The sequence below is a fragment of the Rhineura floridana genome, chromosome 6 (genome assembly GCF_030035675.1).
Source record: "Rhineura floridana isolate rRhiFlo1 chromosome 6, rRhiFlo1.hap2, whole genome shotgun sequence".
NCBI classification, from domain to species: domain Eukaryota; kingdom Metazoa; phylum Chordata; class Lepidosauria; order Squamata; family Rhineuridae; genus Rhineura; species Rhineura floridana.
Window position 1 is genome coordinate 15,870,612 of NC_084485.1, and position 18,241 is coordinate 15,888,852.

General features: G+C 42.3%; 1 protein-coding gene across 4 annotated transcripts in view; it reads right to left on the reverse strand.

The window, feature by feature from the left end:
- Positions 1-4,013: 4,013 nt before the first annotated feature.
- The window catches only part of SS18L1 (SS18L1 subunit of BAF chromatin remodeling complex), a 44,905-nt gene continuing 30,677 nt past the window's right edge, over positions 4,014-18,241 (reverse strand). For 3 of the 4 annotated variants that reach the window (XM_061631086.1, XM_061631087.1, XM_061631085.1), the window contains exons 9-11: positions 17,005-17,124; positions 11,784-11,911; positions 4,014-8,988 (exon numbers count right to left, since the gene is read on the reverse strand). In XM_061631086.1, coding sequence (XP_061487070.1) covers positions 8,962-8,988; positions 11,784-11,911; positions 17,005-17,124 — 275 coding nt within the window. In that variant the 3' untranslated portion in view covers positions 4,014-8,961. The remainder of the gene's footprint in view (positions 8,989-11,783; positions 11,912-17,004; positions 17,125-18,241) is intronic. The other variant, XR_009763362.1, reaches the window with a different exon arrangement.

The window sequence follows — 18,241 nt, forward strand, 5'->3', positions numbered from 1 at the left end:
GAGTCAAGAATGACCCCCAGGCTGCGGACCTGGTCTTTCAGGGGCAAACGTACCCCATTGAGCACCGGGTCCACATCCCCCAGCCTTCCCTTGTTTCCCACAAACAGTACCTCGGTTTTGTCAGGGTTCAGCTTCAGCTTATTCCTTCCCATCCAGCCACTCACCGACTCCAGGCACTTGGACAGGGTTTCTACAGCCAACCTCGGTGAAGATTTAAATGAGAGATAGAGCTGTGTGTCATCCGCATACTGATGACATTGCAGCCCAAATCTCCTGATGATTGCCCCCAGCGGCTTTATATAAATGTTGAACAGCATTGGGGAGGGGATGGAACCCTGTGGCACCCCACAAGTGAGAGGCCAAGGATCCGAAACCTCATCCTCCAATGCCACTCTTTGGTACCTACCAGAGAGAAAGGAATGGAACCACTGCAATACAGTGCCCCCCATGCCTAACCTCTTCAGGCGGTCCAGGAGGATAACGTGGTCAACGGTATCGAAAGCCGCTGAGAGATCACAGAGGACAAGGAAGGTGCATTCGCCCCTACCCACGCCCTCCTCATATCATCTACCAAGGCGACCAAGGCTGTTTCAGTCCCATGTCCAGGCCTGAAGCCCGATTGAAATGGATGATCAGGGGACTGGAAACAAAGCCCTATGAGGAGAGACTGAAAGAACTGGACATGTTTAGCCTGGAGAAGAGAAAATTGAGGGGAGATATGATAGCACTCTTCAAGCACATGAAAGATTGTCATATAGAGGAGGGCCCTGATCTCTTCTCAATCGTCCCAGAGTGCAGGACACGGAAGCCAGATTTTGACTGAACATCAGGAAAAACTTCCTAACTGTTAGAGCCATACGACAATGGAACCAATTACCTAGAGAGGTGGTGGGCTCTCCGACGCTGGAGGCATTCAAGAGGCAGCTGGACAGCCATCTGTCGGGAATGCTTTGATTTGGATTCCTGCATTGCGCAGGGGGTTGGACTTGATGGCCTTACTGGCCCCTTCCAAGTCTACTTCCGGATATCTGCTGGGAGACAAACTCTGCGAAGCACAAAGCCTCCAACAAATTCCTGATGGGCCTTGCTGATAATTTCTTCTTTCAAAAAGTAGAAGAAGGAACAAGGGGATTGGCAATCCTGGACCTGATCTTAACTAATAGGGACGAATTGGTCACGGGAATTAAAGCGGTCGGTACCTTGGGGGAAAGTGACCACGTAATGCTGGAATTCGTGATTCTGGGGAAAGCCAAAGAAGAATATAGTTAAATATGGACCTTGGATTTCAGGAAAGCCGATTTTAGCAAGCTCAGGGAAATGATGGGTAGGATCCCGTGGCTAGATAGACTAAAGAAAAAAGGAGCCCAAGAAGCGTGGGAGTTCATGAAGAACGTATTACAAAAAGCTCAATCGCAAACAATTCCAAAGAGGAAGAAAAACGGAAGACATTGGAAAAAGCCAATGTGGCTACATGGAAGACTGGTGGAGGAGGTAAAAATAAAAAAGAGCATGTATAAAGAATGGAAGGACGCATCACCAAGGAAGGGTACAGACGAGCGGCTCGGGCTTGCAGGAATAGCGTAAGGAAAGCTAAAACCCAGAATGAGCTGAGGCTGGCGAGGGAAGCGAGGAACAACAAAAAGGGGTTTTTCAGATATGTTCAAAGCAAGAGAAAGACCAAGGAAACGGTGGGACTGCTGCTCAATGAGGATGGCAAAATGTTGACAGATAACAAGGAAAAGGCAGAACTGCTCAACGCCTATTTTGCCTCCGTTTTCTCCCAAAAAGGGAACAGTGTGCAACCTTGCATCGGTAGCAATCTCGGTAAGGGGTCGGGATTGCAGTTCAAGATTGATAAGGAGATAGTCAGAAAATACCTAGTTAACCTAAATGTGTTCAAATCTCCAGGGCCTGATGAACTGCATCCCAGAGTATTGAAGGAACTTGCTGACGTACTCTCGGAACCTCTTGCCATCATCTTTGAGAAATCCTGGAGAACGGGAGAGGTGCCAGAGGATTGGAGATGGGCAAACGTCCCGCTCTTTAAAAAGGGTAAAAAAGAAGATCTGGGGAATTACAGGCAGGTCAGTCTGACTTCAATACCGGGAAAGATATTAGAACAGATAATAAAAGTGTCCATTGGCAACTATCTAGATGACAATGCTGTGATTAGTAGGAGCCAGCATGGGTTTGTCAAGAAAAAATCCTGTCAAACTAATCTCATCTCTTTTTTTGATCGGGTCACTAGCTTAGTAGATGGTGGAAATGCTGTAGATGTCATCTATCTAGATTTCAGCAAAGCGTTTGACAAAGTCCCCCACGACCTTTTGATTAGCAAACTGGTCAAATGCGGACTACATGGAAATACTGTCAGGTGGATTCACAACTGGTTGGAAAACTGTACTCAAAAGAGTGGTCGTCGGTGGCTCTGCTTCGGACTGGAAGGAGGTTTCGAGTGGAGTGCCACAGGGCTCTGTCCTGGGGCCGATACTCTTCAACATTTTTAACAATGACTTAGATGACGGGGTGGAGGGAAGCCTTATGAAGTTTGCGGATGATACGAAACTGGGAAGGATAGCTAACACAATGGAAGACAGGAATAAAATCCAAAGGGACCTGGATAGACTAGGAAATTGGGCTGAAATTAATAAAATGACATTCAATAAAGACAAATGCAAGATTCTGCATTTAGGCCACAAAAACAAAATGCACAGGTACAGGATGGGAAATACCCGGCTTAGCAGTAGTGCGTGTGAGAAGGACCTTGGAATTGTAGTGGATCGCAAGTTGAACATGACCCAGCAGTGTGATGCTGCGGCAAAAAAGGCAAACGCGGTTTTGGGATGCATAAACAGAGCTATAGTTTCCAGGTCGAGGGAAGTAATAGTCCCACTATATTCTGCATTAGTCAGGCCTCATCTGGAATACTGCGTTCAGTTCTGGGTGCCTCATTTTAAGAAAGGTATAGACAAGTTGGGAGTGGGTTTAGAAGAGGGCGACGAGGATGATAGCCGGTATGGAGAACAAGTCTTATGAGGAAAGGTTGAAGGAACTTGGCATGTTCAGTCTGGTGAAGAGAAGGCTGAGGGGTGACATGATTACACTCTTTAAGTACCTGAAGGGCTGTCACATACAGGAGGGTACAGATTTGTTCTCTGCTGCCCCAGAGGGTAGGACTAGGTCTAATGGTTTTAAGTTGCAGGAGCGTAGATTCAGATTGGACATTAGAAGGAACTTCTTGACAGTAAGGGCAGTTCGGCAATGGAACCGACTGCCTAGGGAGGTGGTGGGATCCCCTTCACTGGATGTCTTCAAGCAGAGGCTGGCCAGCTATCTGCGGGAGATGCTCTAACTGTGGATTTCCTGCTGTGAGCAGGGGGTTGGACTCGATGGCCTACAAGGCCCCTTCCAACTCTATGATTCTATGATTCTACTATTCTATGATCCTGCTCTTCAGCCCATTGTTAGTTAAGATCAGAATGGCTGGTACCAAGGACAGGGCTTTTTCATTGGTAGCTCCATAGTTGTGTAACACACTTCCTGGAGAACACGTTCTTTCTTAATGTCATTAGATACTGCTTTGAATACCTTTTTGTTCCCCAAGACTTTCTATGAGAATATTTCTTTCTATGCTGATTTCTTTATACTGCTTAAAAACCTTTCTGCTGGTGTATTTTCTGATGCACCTTTACAATTGTTATTTACTATTGTTTTTACTCCTATTATAAATTCTTTGGAAATATTTTATATAGAATGGCAGGGTATAAATGAATGAACAAATTAATTAATCATTCCTAAATAGGAATAATGGGAGTGAATTACCAATGAGTCACTGCAATCATGTGAGATTCTCAAAATACTAAATATGCAAGATTTCTATGTTCCTGGGTGATGCCTTCTAGTTAGATTGTTTGCTAAGTAGGAAGCTAAAAAATACTGGTCTTGATAATAAGATAAGATTTTGACGTTTTGAAAATTGAGATTAACACTTTTTCTCATGCAATGATCTTTACTTGAAATATTTCAGATTATAAATGAAGTGTGATTGATGTATAGTTTTCATTAAACCTGCAATTAAAAAAACAGACTTCAAACATGATTACACTAGTCCTTTTAAAAGTCTTTCCATCATACGAAAAAGTACCATTACTTGGCTTCACAATCAATTCATTTTAACCTAAAACATGTCTGAACATTCTGTATTACAAAACAGAAAATATGATACAGTTAATGAAAAAAGTCAAAATGCTGGCATCACCTTTTTGTTTCCACATCAATACATAAAAATGGGCAACACATTAAATATTTTGTTATTAACAGTTAGAAATATTAACACTAAAAATCATGTATAAATTAGGAAATAATGTACAAACTATTTCCAAAGCGCTCTTTCAAATACAGTATATACACAACATTCAAGAAATTCTTAATGTAAGACATTTCCAACTGATGCAATGTTGCTGTTTTACTTGTTAAAATGCTCGCAGTCTTTCAAAAATGATTTTCAGCAACACTAAAAAAAAACATACAAGAAGCAGGTGTCAAAGCTGGTAAGGAGCAATGCATTTTTCTGGCTATCTATAAACCTAACCTAAAGGTGACCATATTTATTCTGACACCCAATTGATGTTTTCAGTGGGTAATCCATGAATGTTTCCCACTGCACTGGTGTGAGCCTCTCCTACATCAGCAGCCAAGTCTTGGCAAATGCCAGGGATGCTTGAGTCTGGAGATCTGACAATGCAGTTGCCAAGCAACAATTACTGGAGACTTTGCAATGGCTGATGGCCAGCGTATACAGCACCAGGGGCTCATGGCTTCTTGCCAAGGGCTGCTGCAACTGCTCCCTCTAGACACAATCACTCATTGTTGTGCAGTAGATGGAGTATGTGGTCTCCAGGTATGACCAAGTAGGCAAGACGAAGAGTTGGGCCATCACCCAATAGTGCTACATGGCACTGGCAGAGTTGGCAACAGAGCTCTCACTGTGCTTAGTTGTATGAGGGGTTCAGAAAGAGGAAGACAGAAATGTCAACTTCGAAAAAATATTCTACTTAATGGGCAACAATACAAATACCAATTTTCTTTGCTTTTGGGCTGTGTTGCTTTGTATTTCCACTAATTGCTTGTCAGTACTGCTAGATATATTGGAGGGTTTTTTATTGCTGCCTTTAAAATTAGTAAATCTTTTTATTCTTTTTTTGTAACTTGCTTTGAATGTGTTCTAACAAATGTGGAATAAAAATTCCTAAATAAATTTTTGACAAGGATGAATCTTGTACAGCATTTTCTAATTAGTCCCTTATCCTACAGTCTGGCTATTGGTGTGCTGATAGATAGATGGGCCTCGACTCATCTAAACATTAGATCCTTTATTTAAATCTCCAACACTGAGATTTTTTAGGATCCAGTTATTTTCTGGAGGTCCATATTTTTTAGAAGTTGGTATCAACATAAAATCTAAACCACCCAGAAGCTTAGATCAAAAATATATTTAAAATATATGTGATACCGCATGCCTGGTGTGTGCACACCCCTTCTTCCCTCAGAGGAGGACTCCATCAGAAACCCAGCGTGACCAAAAACACTGAACAAGGACATGTACAGCAAGAATGCATGTTAAATGCCATCAGGTCTAGAGTTCTTCCCCTCTCTGGATTTCCCTAAATCCAGTCCATGATTTAAGTTCCTTAAATCCAGTCAGTTAAATATAAGAAATAGTCCACAATTATATCTGATCGTCTGATTCCTGGAAACAAACTTATAATTTCTGAACTGTTATTGAAGTACTGAAACTGAAATACCAAGGAAGAAGTGTAGCAGCTGAGGGCTGTATCTAAGTCATACTTAGAGTAGACCCACTAAAGTCAATGGACTTAAGTTAGGCATGACTACCTTTTTGTTTTATTTATTTATACAATTTATATCCCACCCTTCCTTAAAAGATCTCTGGCAGATAACAAGGCTTAAACTACAAAATCAAAACATAAAATCACAATCTACATGTATCCATCAGTCTAAATACTGTCATCAAAATAACTTGACTCTAATACATAGGTTAAAGATCTTACTACATATAGGTCTGACAAAAGAAGGTATTCAGCTAACTTGTCCTTTTGATTTCAATGGATCTACTCAGCGAATGACTTGGTTAGATACAACCCTTATACCTGTAACCTGATTTTGTTTATGGCTATGCTTCTTGATGGAAAACTGATTAAGTGGAAGAACCAGAAAATGAACTGGAAACTAGCCAGCTGCTTAGGAGACGTGCACAATCACTAGTATGCACACTGCATTTGCTTTTAATAAAATGTGGGTGGTCATTCAAGCTGCTCATCAAATTAGGCTGGATAGGAAGCTATATTGCCTTCACACAGACTGAATCTTAAAAAGTTTAATTAGTTTTATCCACAGTTTAGATAAACAGATTAAAACTTTATGTGCTAGAGATTTTTTCTTTTGCAGATAAAGGATCCAGATCCAGTTAGAGTTAAGCACTTTTAATCAGTCACGCTGATTTCAAGGACACACTCGGTGCTCTCCCAATGAAATCAAATGGGATTTTAAGGTGCTTCACATTGCCTGGATTCCATCATCCTACTGGTTTAATTCTCTGGTATGTTTGGCTACAAATGGTCATACTGCAGATTTTTATATAAGAGAGTAAGTCTTTCAGGCTGAAGTCCTAAGCACAATCGCTTGGAAATCCCACTGAATTATTACTGAATGAAACTTAGGATGCAATTCTTGTTCCACTTTATGCCAAAGCTACCATACTGCACCTTTCCCACAGTGCTAATTATTTTGGCAGTGAGTATAGCACACACATTATATCATCCAGGAAATTAGTTGCGGAGAAAATTCATTGCATTTACATTCTTGTAATCTGAAGAAGGAAAGTTCCTTGTGGGAATACTCAGTAGGGAAAGGCAAATCCCTTCCCAGAATTGGGCAGCCCCATACCAATGGAAGCATAGCTTATCTGTTGCCCTTCGCTATTAGTCCAAGAGCCTGTGATGGTTTTGCCTACTTGATAAGGCACCTATTTTCTGTGCAATGCAAGATGGACTTTGTAAAAGTATACAAGAGATGCAAGTGTCATGAAGCAACTTACAGGCTTTTTTTTCCTTTCGGATGCCACAGATGAACCTTATGTTAAAGTCATAGCATGTATGGTTGAAACATGGGCCACTCTGCATAAAAATTTATCCCAGTCCATAAAATTTAAAATCTGGTATAATTGGAGTGGGGGGGGTGGGGTGTTACCCAAGTCAAAAAACCTTATTGTGCCGCTACAAACACTTTGTAGGTACAAGGCTGAAACCAAGACAAATTTATGTGGAAATGTTATCTTAGCATATAAAATATGTTCTCTATAGCTATATTTGCTACTGGAGAAAGGGGCCATTTCCTCACCACAACAGGTATCTCCCAAGAACATTATGGGTGCAAAAGGGATCAATCTTTCCTTTTATGAGTTTCAAGATTCTTAGCTATACACTAACTCAGCCTTTCCCAACCAGTGTGCCTCCAGATGTTGTTGGACCACAATTCCCATCTTTCCTGACAGGTCCGGCTCTAGGCATGCGGGGGCCCTTGGGCATCAGCTTGCCCTGGCCCCCCAGTGGGAGGGTGGGTGTACATGCGCGCATCTACATGCACACGCGTGCATCTACATGCACACCCCCTACCTGTCTAGTATTTACCATTGCCCTTAATGAAGATGGCAGCCGCAGTTTCCCTAAGGGGAATGAAGCCTCTGCAGCCATCTTTGTTGATGGCACACGTGCATGGTATGTGCACACATCTCTGCCATCAACTAAGATGGCGGCAGCGGCTTCAGTACCTTAGGGAAGCTGCGGCCGCCATCTTCATTAAGGGCAATGCTAAAAAGCTGGCTGACAGGTAAGTGGGGGGGCGGATTGTGGAAGGGGAGCGGAGGGCCCCTCAGGGGCTCCTGTAGCTCCGGGGCCCTCAGGCCAGTGCCCAACCTGGCTGCCCTTCAGAACCTGCCCTGTTTCCTGACCAGTGGCAATGCTGGCTGAGGCTGATGGGAGTTGTGGTCCAACAACATCTGGAGGCACACTGGTTGGGAAAGGCTGCACTAACTAGACCCATAGTCACATTCCCAGCTAAAATAGAACAGTATTCTCTGGTGGGATTTAGTATAAATTCAGTGGAACTACTGCTCACATTTCTGCAGTTTCATGCTTCTTTGGTATTGACCTATTATGGGATATAAGGGCATCTTCCCATAATAGGGTCAGTTCCCATATTAAATTCAGCAGTATACCCCAATGATTAATAAAGTGGAAAGGTAACTTAAATAAGCCCAAGTTACTGCTGTACAAAGTTAAAAGTATCTAGCAAATCAAACTCTTGCCCATACATTTCAGTATGTGTGATTCAGAATTTAAATCAAGTGCATGTAAGAAAATGAGTCTATCCCAATGCCATCAAATGAGGATTTCAGAGCAAGGCAGATACAAAATAACCTGCAGCATGCCCAGGCTACGCCAAGAGTAGCTGCATGAGCAGATAAAGTTTAACTCAGTTATATGCATTACAGAATACTGTAGCCTTGTAGATGCTGAAGAAAAAAGGAGGGGGGGGCTGGACACATGTAACTGATGATCGAGTAACCTCGAAAGCTAAACATCAAAAGGTGGTGGGAAAAGAGAAGGAACAACCTCTGCATTGTATCAACATACAATACTACACACAGCATCAAAACATACCAAACCATTAAAGCATTGCCTTGTTACCAGTAATGTACTGCTTCATATCCAGCATGAAATGAATACTATTTCACAGACAATGTTCCTTTGTGCTAAGGGGGGTAACCAACATATAACGATTAATCAAAAACTGCCCGTACATCCAAGTTCAAAAGACGGACATAAATATTGAAACAAATCTGACGACACAGGTGCCTGTCCGTCACAGGTGCTTGTCCTTTTATTGCTGATAGTTTCCATACTGGCCCTGTTAACAATGGCCGGGGAGGGGGGGGAGAGAAGAGAGAGATAAATTAATGTAGTCATTTCTACAGATGCATCAGCCTGGGTCATATGTACCGCTAAACCAAAGAATAGCATTAAGGAAGTGTGTGGATACTCAGAGGAAAAATCGCAGCCACTTCGCTCCTCTGTTGCTCCTGGTGCTGCCATGCTATCTGGGGCTAAGCTATGGTTTGGCTCAGAGTTACGTTGACACCTGGGCCCATGGTTTGTCTCACTCCAAACAAGCCACAAGCTGTAAACAAGGTTTGTTCTTGGGTTACGGCTCGTTTGTTAGGAGAGAAATTTCTGAGCCCAGGCTCAGATGTAACTCTAAGCCAGACCATGGTTTACTTCCTGGTAGTGTGGCAGCAGCCAGGAGTGAGACAGATCGAAGCAGCCACAATTTTCTCACCAGTATGCTTGCTTGTTCATGCTAAGCCAGGGGTAAGGAAATAGTTTTTCAGCCTGAGGGCCACATTCCCTTCTGGTCAATCTTCTGAGGGCCACATGCGAGTGGTGGGTGGGGCCAGAAGCATAAGCAGAGTAAAGAACGTACATTTTACCCTTGTACAGTAGGCTAGTTTCTACACACACTCATGCACCCATCTCTATGCTCCACCAAGACATGCAAGAAGGGTTAACAGAGTTCAAGGACGCGTTCCAGCCATTCAAAAACAGTTGGGGTGTGAAGCAGGTCCAATGAGTGGTATGGTCTGGGAGACTTGCTGAAGGACTGCATTGGGCCCTGGGCCTGAGGTTCCTCACCTGTATTCAGCTGTAGTTTGGCTTACTATTACCTGCGAAAGAGGCTATCTACACAGCATTGTTTTTATATATTTGTTTAACCATCCTGCTTTCTGCCCAAAGAATCCAGCGAGTTAGCAGACGGACTGACGTTCTAAGCCCACGGTCCATTCTACTTTTATTTGGGAATAAATTCCACTGAATACATGAGGCTTATTTCCAAGTAAGCAACACAAGATTGTGCTGTAAGTGTTATGGAGGTAATTTGAACACTCCTTCTCATCCCTGAAAATAAATGGCTTGGGATGTATCCAAAGTGTTTCACTTTCAAATTACTTCCATCTAGAATTTCCATCTATCTTCAGCCATAGTTTGGCAGGGTGCTGAGAAGTTTCTCTTGGCTAGAATTATCTATGGAAGAAAAGTCTCAGCACCCTCACCAAGCCACCATTCGCAGAATTCCATGGGGGAAGAAAATGCTGTTAAAATTAGTTGAAGACAGTAGAACATGTGTACCTATAAAGCAGGGTAGATTGGGGCAGGCAGACTTAACAGGCTTGTCAGATCAATGTTTTTGGAGCTACTTTTTACTGTAACCCCAAGATCTACTAACCAGAGCCCGATGTAAGAGACACATAGTTATATTTAAAGAACAGGGTGCCTCTGGGCACATTTTGAGCCTAGGATTTTGTTTTCAGTATCAGAACTGAACTGAGGTTGCATAAAACCCCACTCCTAGCTAGGTTTTTTCATTTCAGCAGCCTAATTAATGTGGACAAAGTCATTTTGTTGCTATATCTGGGAGTCGGAAATTCTTGCAGGTCTACTGCAGATCAGCAAGAAACCTACCAGTAGATCCTGATTTACCTTCTGCCTACCCCTTGGTTAGATACACTCTGGACTCTGGGTCCTTGTGCAACTTTTGAATCATAGCAATGCCAAGACAGAAGATATTTTTCATTATCCTGAGCTGACCATTCTATCAACCCACAATTCAGAGCTTTGTAATGAATGCCTGCTGGAGGATGATATACTTGTAAAGGGGCTGGCCTTCTCCCCACTTCATTTATTACTTATCTGAGGCATTTCAATCCCTCACCTTGTCAGTACCATTGTTAGGGCAGTTACAAACCTATAAAACCACAGGGTGGTATTCAATGCTAGTCCTAGTCCTAATGAGTAGACCCACTGAAGTTAATAAGCATGACTAACTTAGGCACATTAATTGCAATGAGTCTATTCTGGATAGGACTTAGTTGAATACAACTTAATATGTACCACAATTATGTACTAAACAAGCAGGTTAAAAGCTATTTAACCCGATGAAATTCACAGTATAACCAAGAGATGCTGTTGCCGTTTTCCTAGAAGACATCACCTAAAAGCTTGGGAAAATACATTTTTAAGCTGCTGCCAGGAAGCGAGCATGACAGGCACCAGCTGAACCTCCAGGGGAGCCACATTCGGGGCGCCACCAGAGAGAAAGCCCACTCTCATGATACTGTATAATATACCAAGTCCAAATGCAGGACATTGAGAAGGGCATCTCCTCCCGATCTTATCAACTGGGCAATACAATACAGGGAGAGGTGCTCCTTCCGGTACCAGTCATGCAGGGCTTTAAACATCAATCTTTGGCCCTCTATTTATTTTTACAGATTTATAAGACACTTCATAACAAAAAGTTACCAAAGCAATGTACAATAAAATAAAATGTAACATACACAAAATTTTTCTAGTTTACAAACTTATTCTTACAAAACTCGTAATCTTTTGCATTGTCTTACAAACTTAAGACAATAAAACAATCTGTATCGTTATAGTCATTATTCCATACAATCCTTGGGGAAGGGGTGTAGCTCAGTGGCAGCACATCTGCTTTGCATGCAGAAGGTCCCAGGTTCAATCCCCGGCATCTCCAGGTAGAGTTGGGAGACACTCCAGTCTGAAACCCTGGAGAGCTGCTGCCATTCGGTGTAGGCAATATTGAGCTAGATGGACCAATGTTACAGTAATCCAAATGGGAGGTTTTACCTGCTCATAGCCATAAGGCCTCTGTTGCTGTGCAGATGGTCCTGTCTGTGAAGCTCTGTAACTTCCATACTGTTGCCCCTGACCCTGTTGGTAACTGGAGTACTGTGATGAGGCTCCTTGGGCTGGACCTGGGAATATAACAGCAAAAGCCTTGGGAAGAGTTCAAGAGATGGATGCATCATGTCCTTACAAGTGTTGCTTCCTGAATGACTGTGAAAGGGCCTATCACTCAAGTCTTGCCTATCTAGCAGCTAAGAAATGATGAGGGTCTTAATGAAAGGAGTTTGCTTGTCCTTGAATCTCTCTCCAACCTTTGAAATGTCACATGCATCAGCGTTTAGTGGAGAGACAAAAAAAAGCAATCTGGAGAGGGACAGTGCATATGAGAATGAGAGCTGGGAGATTTTAGTTGGGAGTTGGCTGAAACTGAAGCATCCTTGGGTGTGATTGCTTTTGGGATGTTGCAGAATTAGCAGTTGTGCTGCTGCCTGCTGTAAGCATCTTCTGCTCTGCTCATGTAAATAATAAACTATTGCAAAGGTACCTGTGCAGTGTGCTCTCTCATCCCAAGAAAACACACTGGGTAGAGGCCAACCCTTGAACGTCTTGAAAAAAAACTGCATGGCTGGCTGCTGCCAGTATAATCTGGCTACACAAACACATTTATTGTAGTTATGACCCTTACAAATCAATGGACAGCTGCATCTCTGGTGTACTGTTTAAGTCAGCCCCTGAGCCCATTAACAGCTCCTCCTGTGCTTTCTGCTTGACATACTGTGAAGTGCCAACAGTTGAAAAGCACTGCTCTGGAAGGAAGAATTTGGAAACTGGACCATGATATCAGCTGCATGGCCCAGGACCAGAAAAAAATGGCCATAAAGACCTCATATTTCTACTATGTTGTACCTTCTTGTAGGTTTTTAATTATAAGCTGCTTTGGAAAGTAAATCTTTGATCAAAAGTATGGTAAAAAATAAACAATGGCTTTTCTGAATGGTGAGTAGCTTGTTTCTACCCAAACTGGTCATCCAGCTGGTGCACAATGTGGCAGCCAGTCTGCTGATGGGAGCACATGACCAACAACATGTGACACCACTCTTAAAACATCTGCACTGGCTGCCCATCCACTACCGAGCCAAGTTCAAGGTTGTATTAATTTACAAAGCCTTGAACAACTTAGGTCCAGGGTATTTTAGGGAGCGCCTGAAACCTTATATCCCAGCTTGATCACTGAGATCATCTGCAGGAGCGGCTTTGGTCATCCCCCAAGCTCACAAGGCTCATTTAACATCAGCACGAAGTCAAGCTTTCGGTATCATCAGCCCAGTTCTCTGAAATGCTCTGCCAACAGGGATTCAGCAGGCGCCTTCTGTTTTAACTTTTAAGCACCTTTCTGTTCCACCATGCTTATGCAGACAAGATGCCTTTTTGCAACAGTTGACCTTTGTTCTTATTGTATTTTTAATGTTTTTATTGTGTTTTTTCTTTTTTTAACTTCTTGTAAACCGCTTTGATGTTTTTAACAAAACAGCAGTATACAAATATATAAAGTAAATAAATTACAAGAACCTTGTAACAAGAATTTGGGTGTCTGAGTTTGCTTGTTTTCTTTTACCCTCCTCATCCCTTTTTCTTTTTGTCTTATATTCAAAGTATTTATACCCTGTTCTTCAGGCAGAAAAGCTCAGAAAGCAGTGTACAATAAAATAATACAGTCCTTGCCAGTAGCAGCTTATGGTGAGGTGGAGCCAGTGTCACTGCAGCTGGCATGGACGTGGATGGGACGGGGCAGGGATGGGGCAAAGCAGGTGCATGGTGGAGCCAATTCGGCATTCCCGCCATTGCACCTGCTCAGCCTTGACCTCACCGCCCCGCCCCAGCCCTTGGGAACTTTTCTGTCTGAAGAGCAGGGCGTAAACACGTTGAATAAATAAAATGGAATAAATCTTCAATACAGCAGAAATATGGTAACATCTTATTTATTTTTTAGTACTATGACTATACTGAGTCCTATGAAGAAACTGGAATTTTACAAATAGAGATGAGAAGCTCATTTGCATTGACTAAACTACTGAATTAAATTAAAGTCTATGGCAGAGGACAGACTTCAAAAAAATAAAATGTTATAAGCAAATGCACAATTCTTAATGAATTATTCTTAAAGATTAGTTCATCATGATTAAGATAGACTCCTTGGAATCAGAAAAGAGCTCAAATAATCCAACTGCAACAGAGACTTTCTGTTTTCTTGGATTTCAGTGTCAGTTGCAAAACTGGAATGAGAAATGTATGTGTTTAACATGTTCTTGCTGGGCAACATGAAAATACTCCTTTTGTCTGCAGCAATTCAGTTCCGTTATGGCTCTGAAAACTGTCAGATCTGAGTAAGTTTCCAATAAGAAAAGTTCTCCCTCATCTCATGCCAGCAGATGCCAACTGCTGCTTTAGATAAGCATCATTGGAATAATCCTTTCAAACAATGCCATTGTGGTGCAGTATTTGTGGCAAGGTTTATAGTGGAGGACGTTACACATTATTTCTGCCAATGTTTTGTCATCAAGGTCGTAGAGTACATTTTTGTCTCAGTTGCTTTAAGGATATAAGTACTGGTGCAACCGAAAACTGAATTTGTACACACCAACGATGGAGGAGAAACAGAGAAAAAAGCAGCACCTATCACCTTTCTGGTAGCAAAACAATATCAGAATTATTTTAACACATGTTTAGTAGATTGCAGTGCAAATACCCGTATTTCTGCTTCTGAGTTTGCTTGTTTGTTCATTTGTTTACATTTTATATCCCATTTTTAAATCTACAAAGCAGCTTACAATAATTTAATGAATACACTGTTTAAAACAATAAATAACTATTAAACAATCATTTTATAAAGGCAATCCAACTATAATTTTAGCAGCGGTTAAAAATAAAAAACAGCAGTAAAGTAATACAATAAAAGCCCAGCACAGCTCTTTAATTGAAAGTGGATTGTAACAGAAAAGTTCTCATTGCCCATGCCACCACTGAAAAAGCCCTATCGCTACAGCCAGTCAATCTAATTGACCTCGATGGCAGGCCTACAACCAGAACTGAGTCTGATCTTAAGCCCTGGGCTGGCTGCTTTATATATAAAACCCTCTTTTATCGTGATTTGTTTGTTTATTGATTTGTTTGATTTCAAAGGTTCCAAGAGAGTACTTCTAAGACAGTACTTATTTATGCACTTATTTTTGATGCTTTTGTTATGGCCAAGACAAATAAAAACTTGACAACAAGGATGTTATTCCTAAACAGGCAGTTAAGCTCAGAAAACAGCTGCAGACATGTCTTATTCATACAGCCACAAGAGTGGCTGTATACTGTAGCCAGCAGGGATTTTTTTCATTCCACAGTGTTAAATTGAAAGCACTCCCCATGCCATTCTGCTGCTTCCCATAAACTCATTTCAAAACAAAATCTTACAGACCTTATAGTCCTGAACTCAGAAATGCTTGCTTAACAACCCTCTAAGTTTTCATGGTGATATACAAAACACTCAGAGAGAATTCAGAGTTCAAAGTCTCAAACATGAGGGGAAAAATCCAGGCCCCTGTTGGACTCTTTTCTGTCAGTGGTCTTGTAATTTGCTGAAATTAACTAAAAATCAGCCATGATCACAGAGCACCTATAATTCTATTACTGACCTTGCCTCATACTCTGACCTTCATCTTCTGCAGTTTAAAAGTTAAAAAAAATGCATGGCTGATTTTAATTAATTTAAGAACATTAACATTGGAGTCTATGATAGGACAGACATGATCAGTAAGAACCAACTGTCTGTATTCTAAAAGCCAGACTCACAGCTGTTTGGCTTGGCTAATCAGGGGCTCACACCCATGCCAGACATTTATTCAATTTTAAACAGTCATGGTTTCCCCCAAAGAATCCTGGAAAGTGTAGTTTGTGAAGGGTGCTGAGAGTTGTTAGGAGACTCCTATTCCCCTAACAGAGCTCCAGTGGCCGGAGTAGGTTAACAGTCAGCCCTTATTCCCAGAGAATTCTGGGGATTGTAGCTCTGTGAGAGGAATACGGCACCTATCTTTGGGGCAAGCCATGAGTGTTTAAAATGGAATAAATGTCTGGTGTGGACATGGCCAGGGACAGCTTTGGTTTAAATTTGGGCAGGATACTACATGTGTCTATTGTAGAATAAAAAGGAGGAGGAAACCCTAAAAAATAATGATACTGTTCATAATGTTTTCCTTTTGAAAGGGAAAGGGGCTTTCCCTCTAACCAGTGCCCGCCCATGTACCCTCCTCCCTCCCTCCCTCCACTTCTCTCCTTCCCCCTGCACCTTCCTCCCTACCCCTACTCTTCTTCCCCTCCCTCTCCCTTCCCTGTCCTCCCCCCGTGCCCCTCCCCCAGGTCAGTTTCACCTATCCTAAGCATGATTGCTCAGGATTAAATCCCACTGAGCTTCACAAGCATGCAAATGATCAAACCTGCCCTCCCCTCCTCCTCCCTCCAATTCCCTCCCCTCCTGCCCCTCTCTTCCCCATTCCTCAGAGACACATGTTAACAAATTCTTCCATGCTACACAGGAAGTGGATTGGACTATGAAAGACCAACCCAACTTGTGTTTGCATTTTGACAAATTTGTAAGCAGTACAATATTTCAGAGAGGAGGTCAGGTCTCTTGCTCCCCTGGTGCATTCATTATAGCCACCCAATTTCCTTGCTTTTTAAAGTTTGATAGAAATATATGTTGGCTATAAGTACGTTCTTAAACCGCAAGGGTTTTTTTGCCTATTAATGAATTGTATTACAGTCCACTCTTACGCATGTTCACTCAAAACAGAAGTATGTCACCCTGTGTTCACTGAAGCTTATGCTTACAGGTAAGTGTGCATAGGAGTGCAGCCTTAGAGTGGTGATTCTGTGATTTTTGAGTCAACAGGCTACTATAAAGAAAGCTTGTGTGAGATAGTGATGAGTTAAACTCAAGAGACTAGGGTTCAAATCACACACAGCTACAAAGCCCACTTTGTGACCTTGGGCCAGTCCCACTCGCTCTCTCTGCCCAACCTACCTTGCAGGATTGTTGTGAGGATGGAAGGGGTTGGGATGACAAATGCTACCCTTTACTCTTTGGAGCGATAAAAATTGCGGAAGGGAGAATGGGCACCCAGTTGTGCATAGTCAAGCTACAAAGTACAGCAAAGAAAGCCAGTACAGATTTTCTCACCGTATCCTTGCTGTTGTCCTGGATAGCTCTGTTGATTTGGGTATTGCTGCTGTGAATACGTTTGCTGTTGTACAGTTCCCTGTTGGTATCCCGCCTGCTGCTGGCTATACTGGGAATTGCCTAAAGACAGAAGATTGGTAGGGTTGATTTGCAGGCTAACCAGGACCCAATACCCACATTGGGTCAGTTGGCATGCCCTAAAATCCTCCACAGATGCAGCCAGTTTGAGATAAGCACAACTATGCAGGCGGGAATTTCTTCCAAGCACTGAGTTGTACGAAGGGGGAAGGGAATGTGCTGCTGTGTTCATACCAATTTCCAATAGGAAATAAATTTTTAAATTGTGTTTTAAATAGTTTTTTAAAAGATGTATTTTAAATTGTATTTGTTTTTAGTTACTGTAAACCGCCCAGAAAGCTTCGGCTATGGGGCGGTATACAAGTATAATAAATAAATAAATAAATAAATAAATAATGCATGCCAATGCAGTCACTCCAGCTCATACGTCCTCCATACAGCTACAACCACAGGGTTGAACATTGCACAGAGGACTGTCTAAAGTGCCTGTAGGCGTCAGGTTTTGCAGAGTTCACACAACACAGATTGTGGGGACCAGAGGAAACTGTTCCATCACCGGCATCACTGGGCATCCAAATAAGCAGCCTGCATGGAAACTGATAGTTTTTCTAATTTTTTCTAAACCACTATTTGAGAGGTTTTAGACAGCCAGTGTGGTGTAGTGGTTAAGGTGCTGGACTACGACCTGGGAGACCAGGGTTTGAATCGCCACACAACCATGAAGCTCAGTGGGTGACCTTGGGCCAGTCATTGCTTCTCAGCCTCAGAGGAAGGCAATGGTAAACCACCTCTGAATACCGCTTACCATGAAAACCCTATTCATAGGGTCGCCATAAGTCGGAATCAACTTGAAGGCAGTGCATTTACATTTACGAGAGGTTTTAAACACTAAAAAGCCTTGGTTTTGATGACAGCAATGTCAGGACACAACAGCTGGTGTCAGAGGACATATTTCCATAATATTGCTGTATGGCAGATAATCTTTCCTGCAGGCTTTGATTTAGCTTTAAAAAAATTAAGCCTCAGTGAGCAGAGATAGCTGCTGATGGCTGATGGCTAGTAGCTAAGAAATAGATCCTGCCTGTGAGGTAGGAACTCAAGAGATACAGTTTGCAGTTGGAATGTAACTAGTGGAGGCGAATATTTCCCCCTTTGCAGC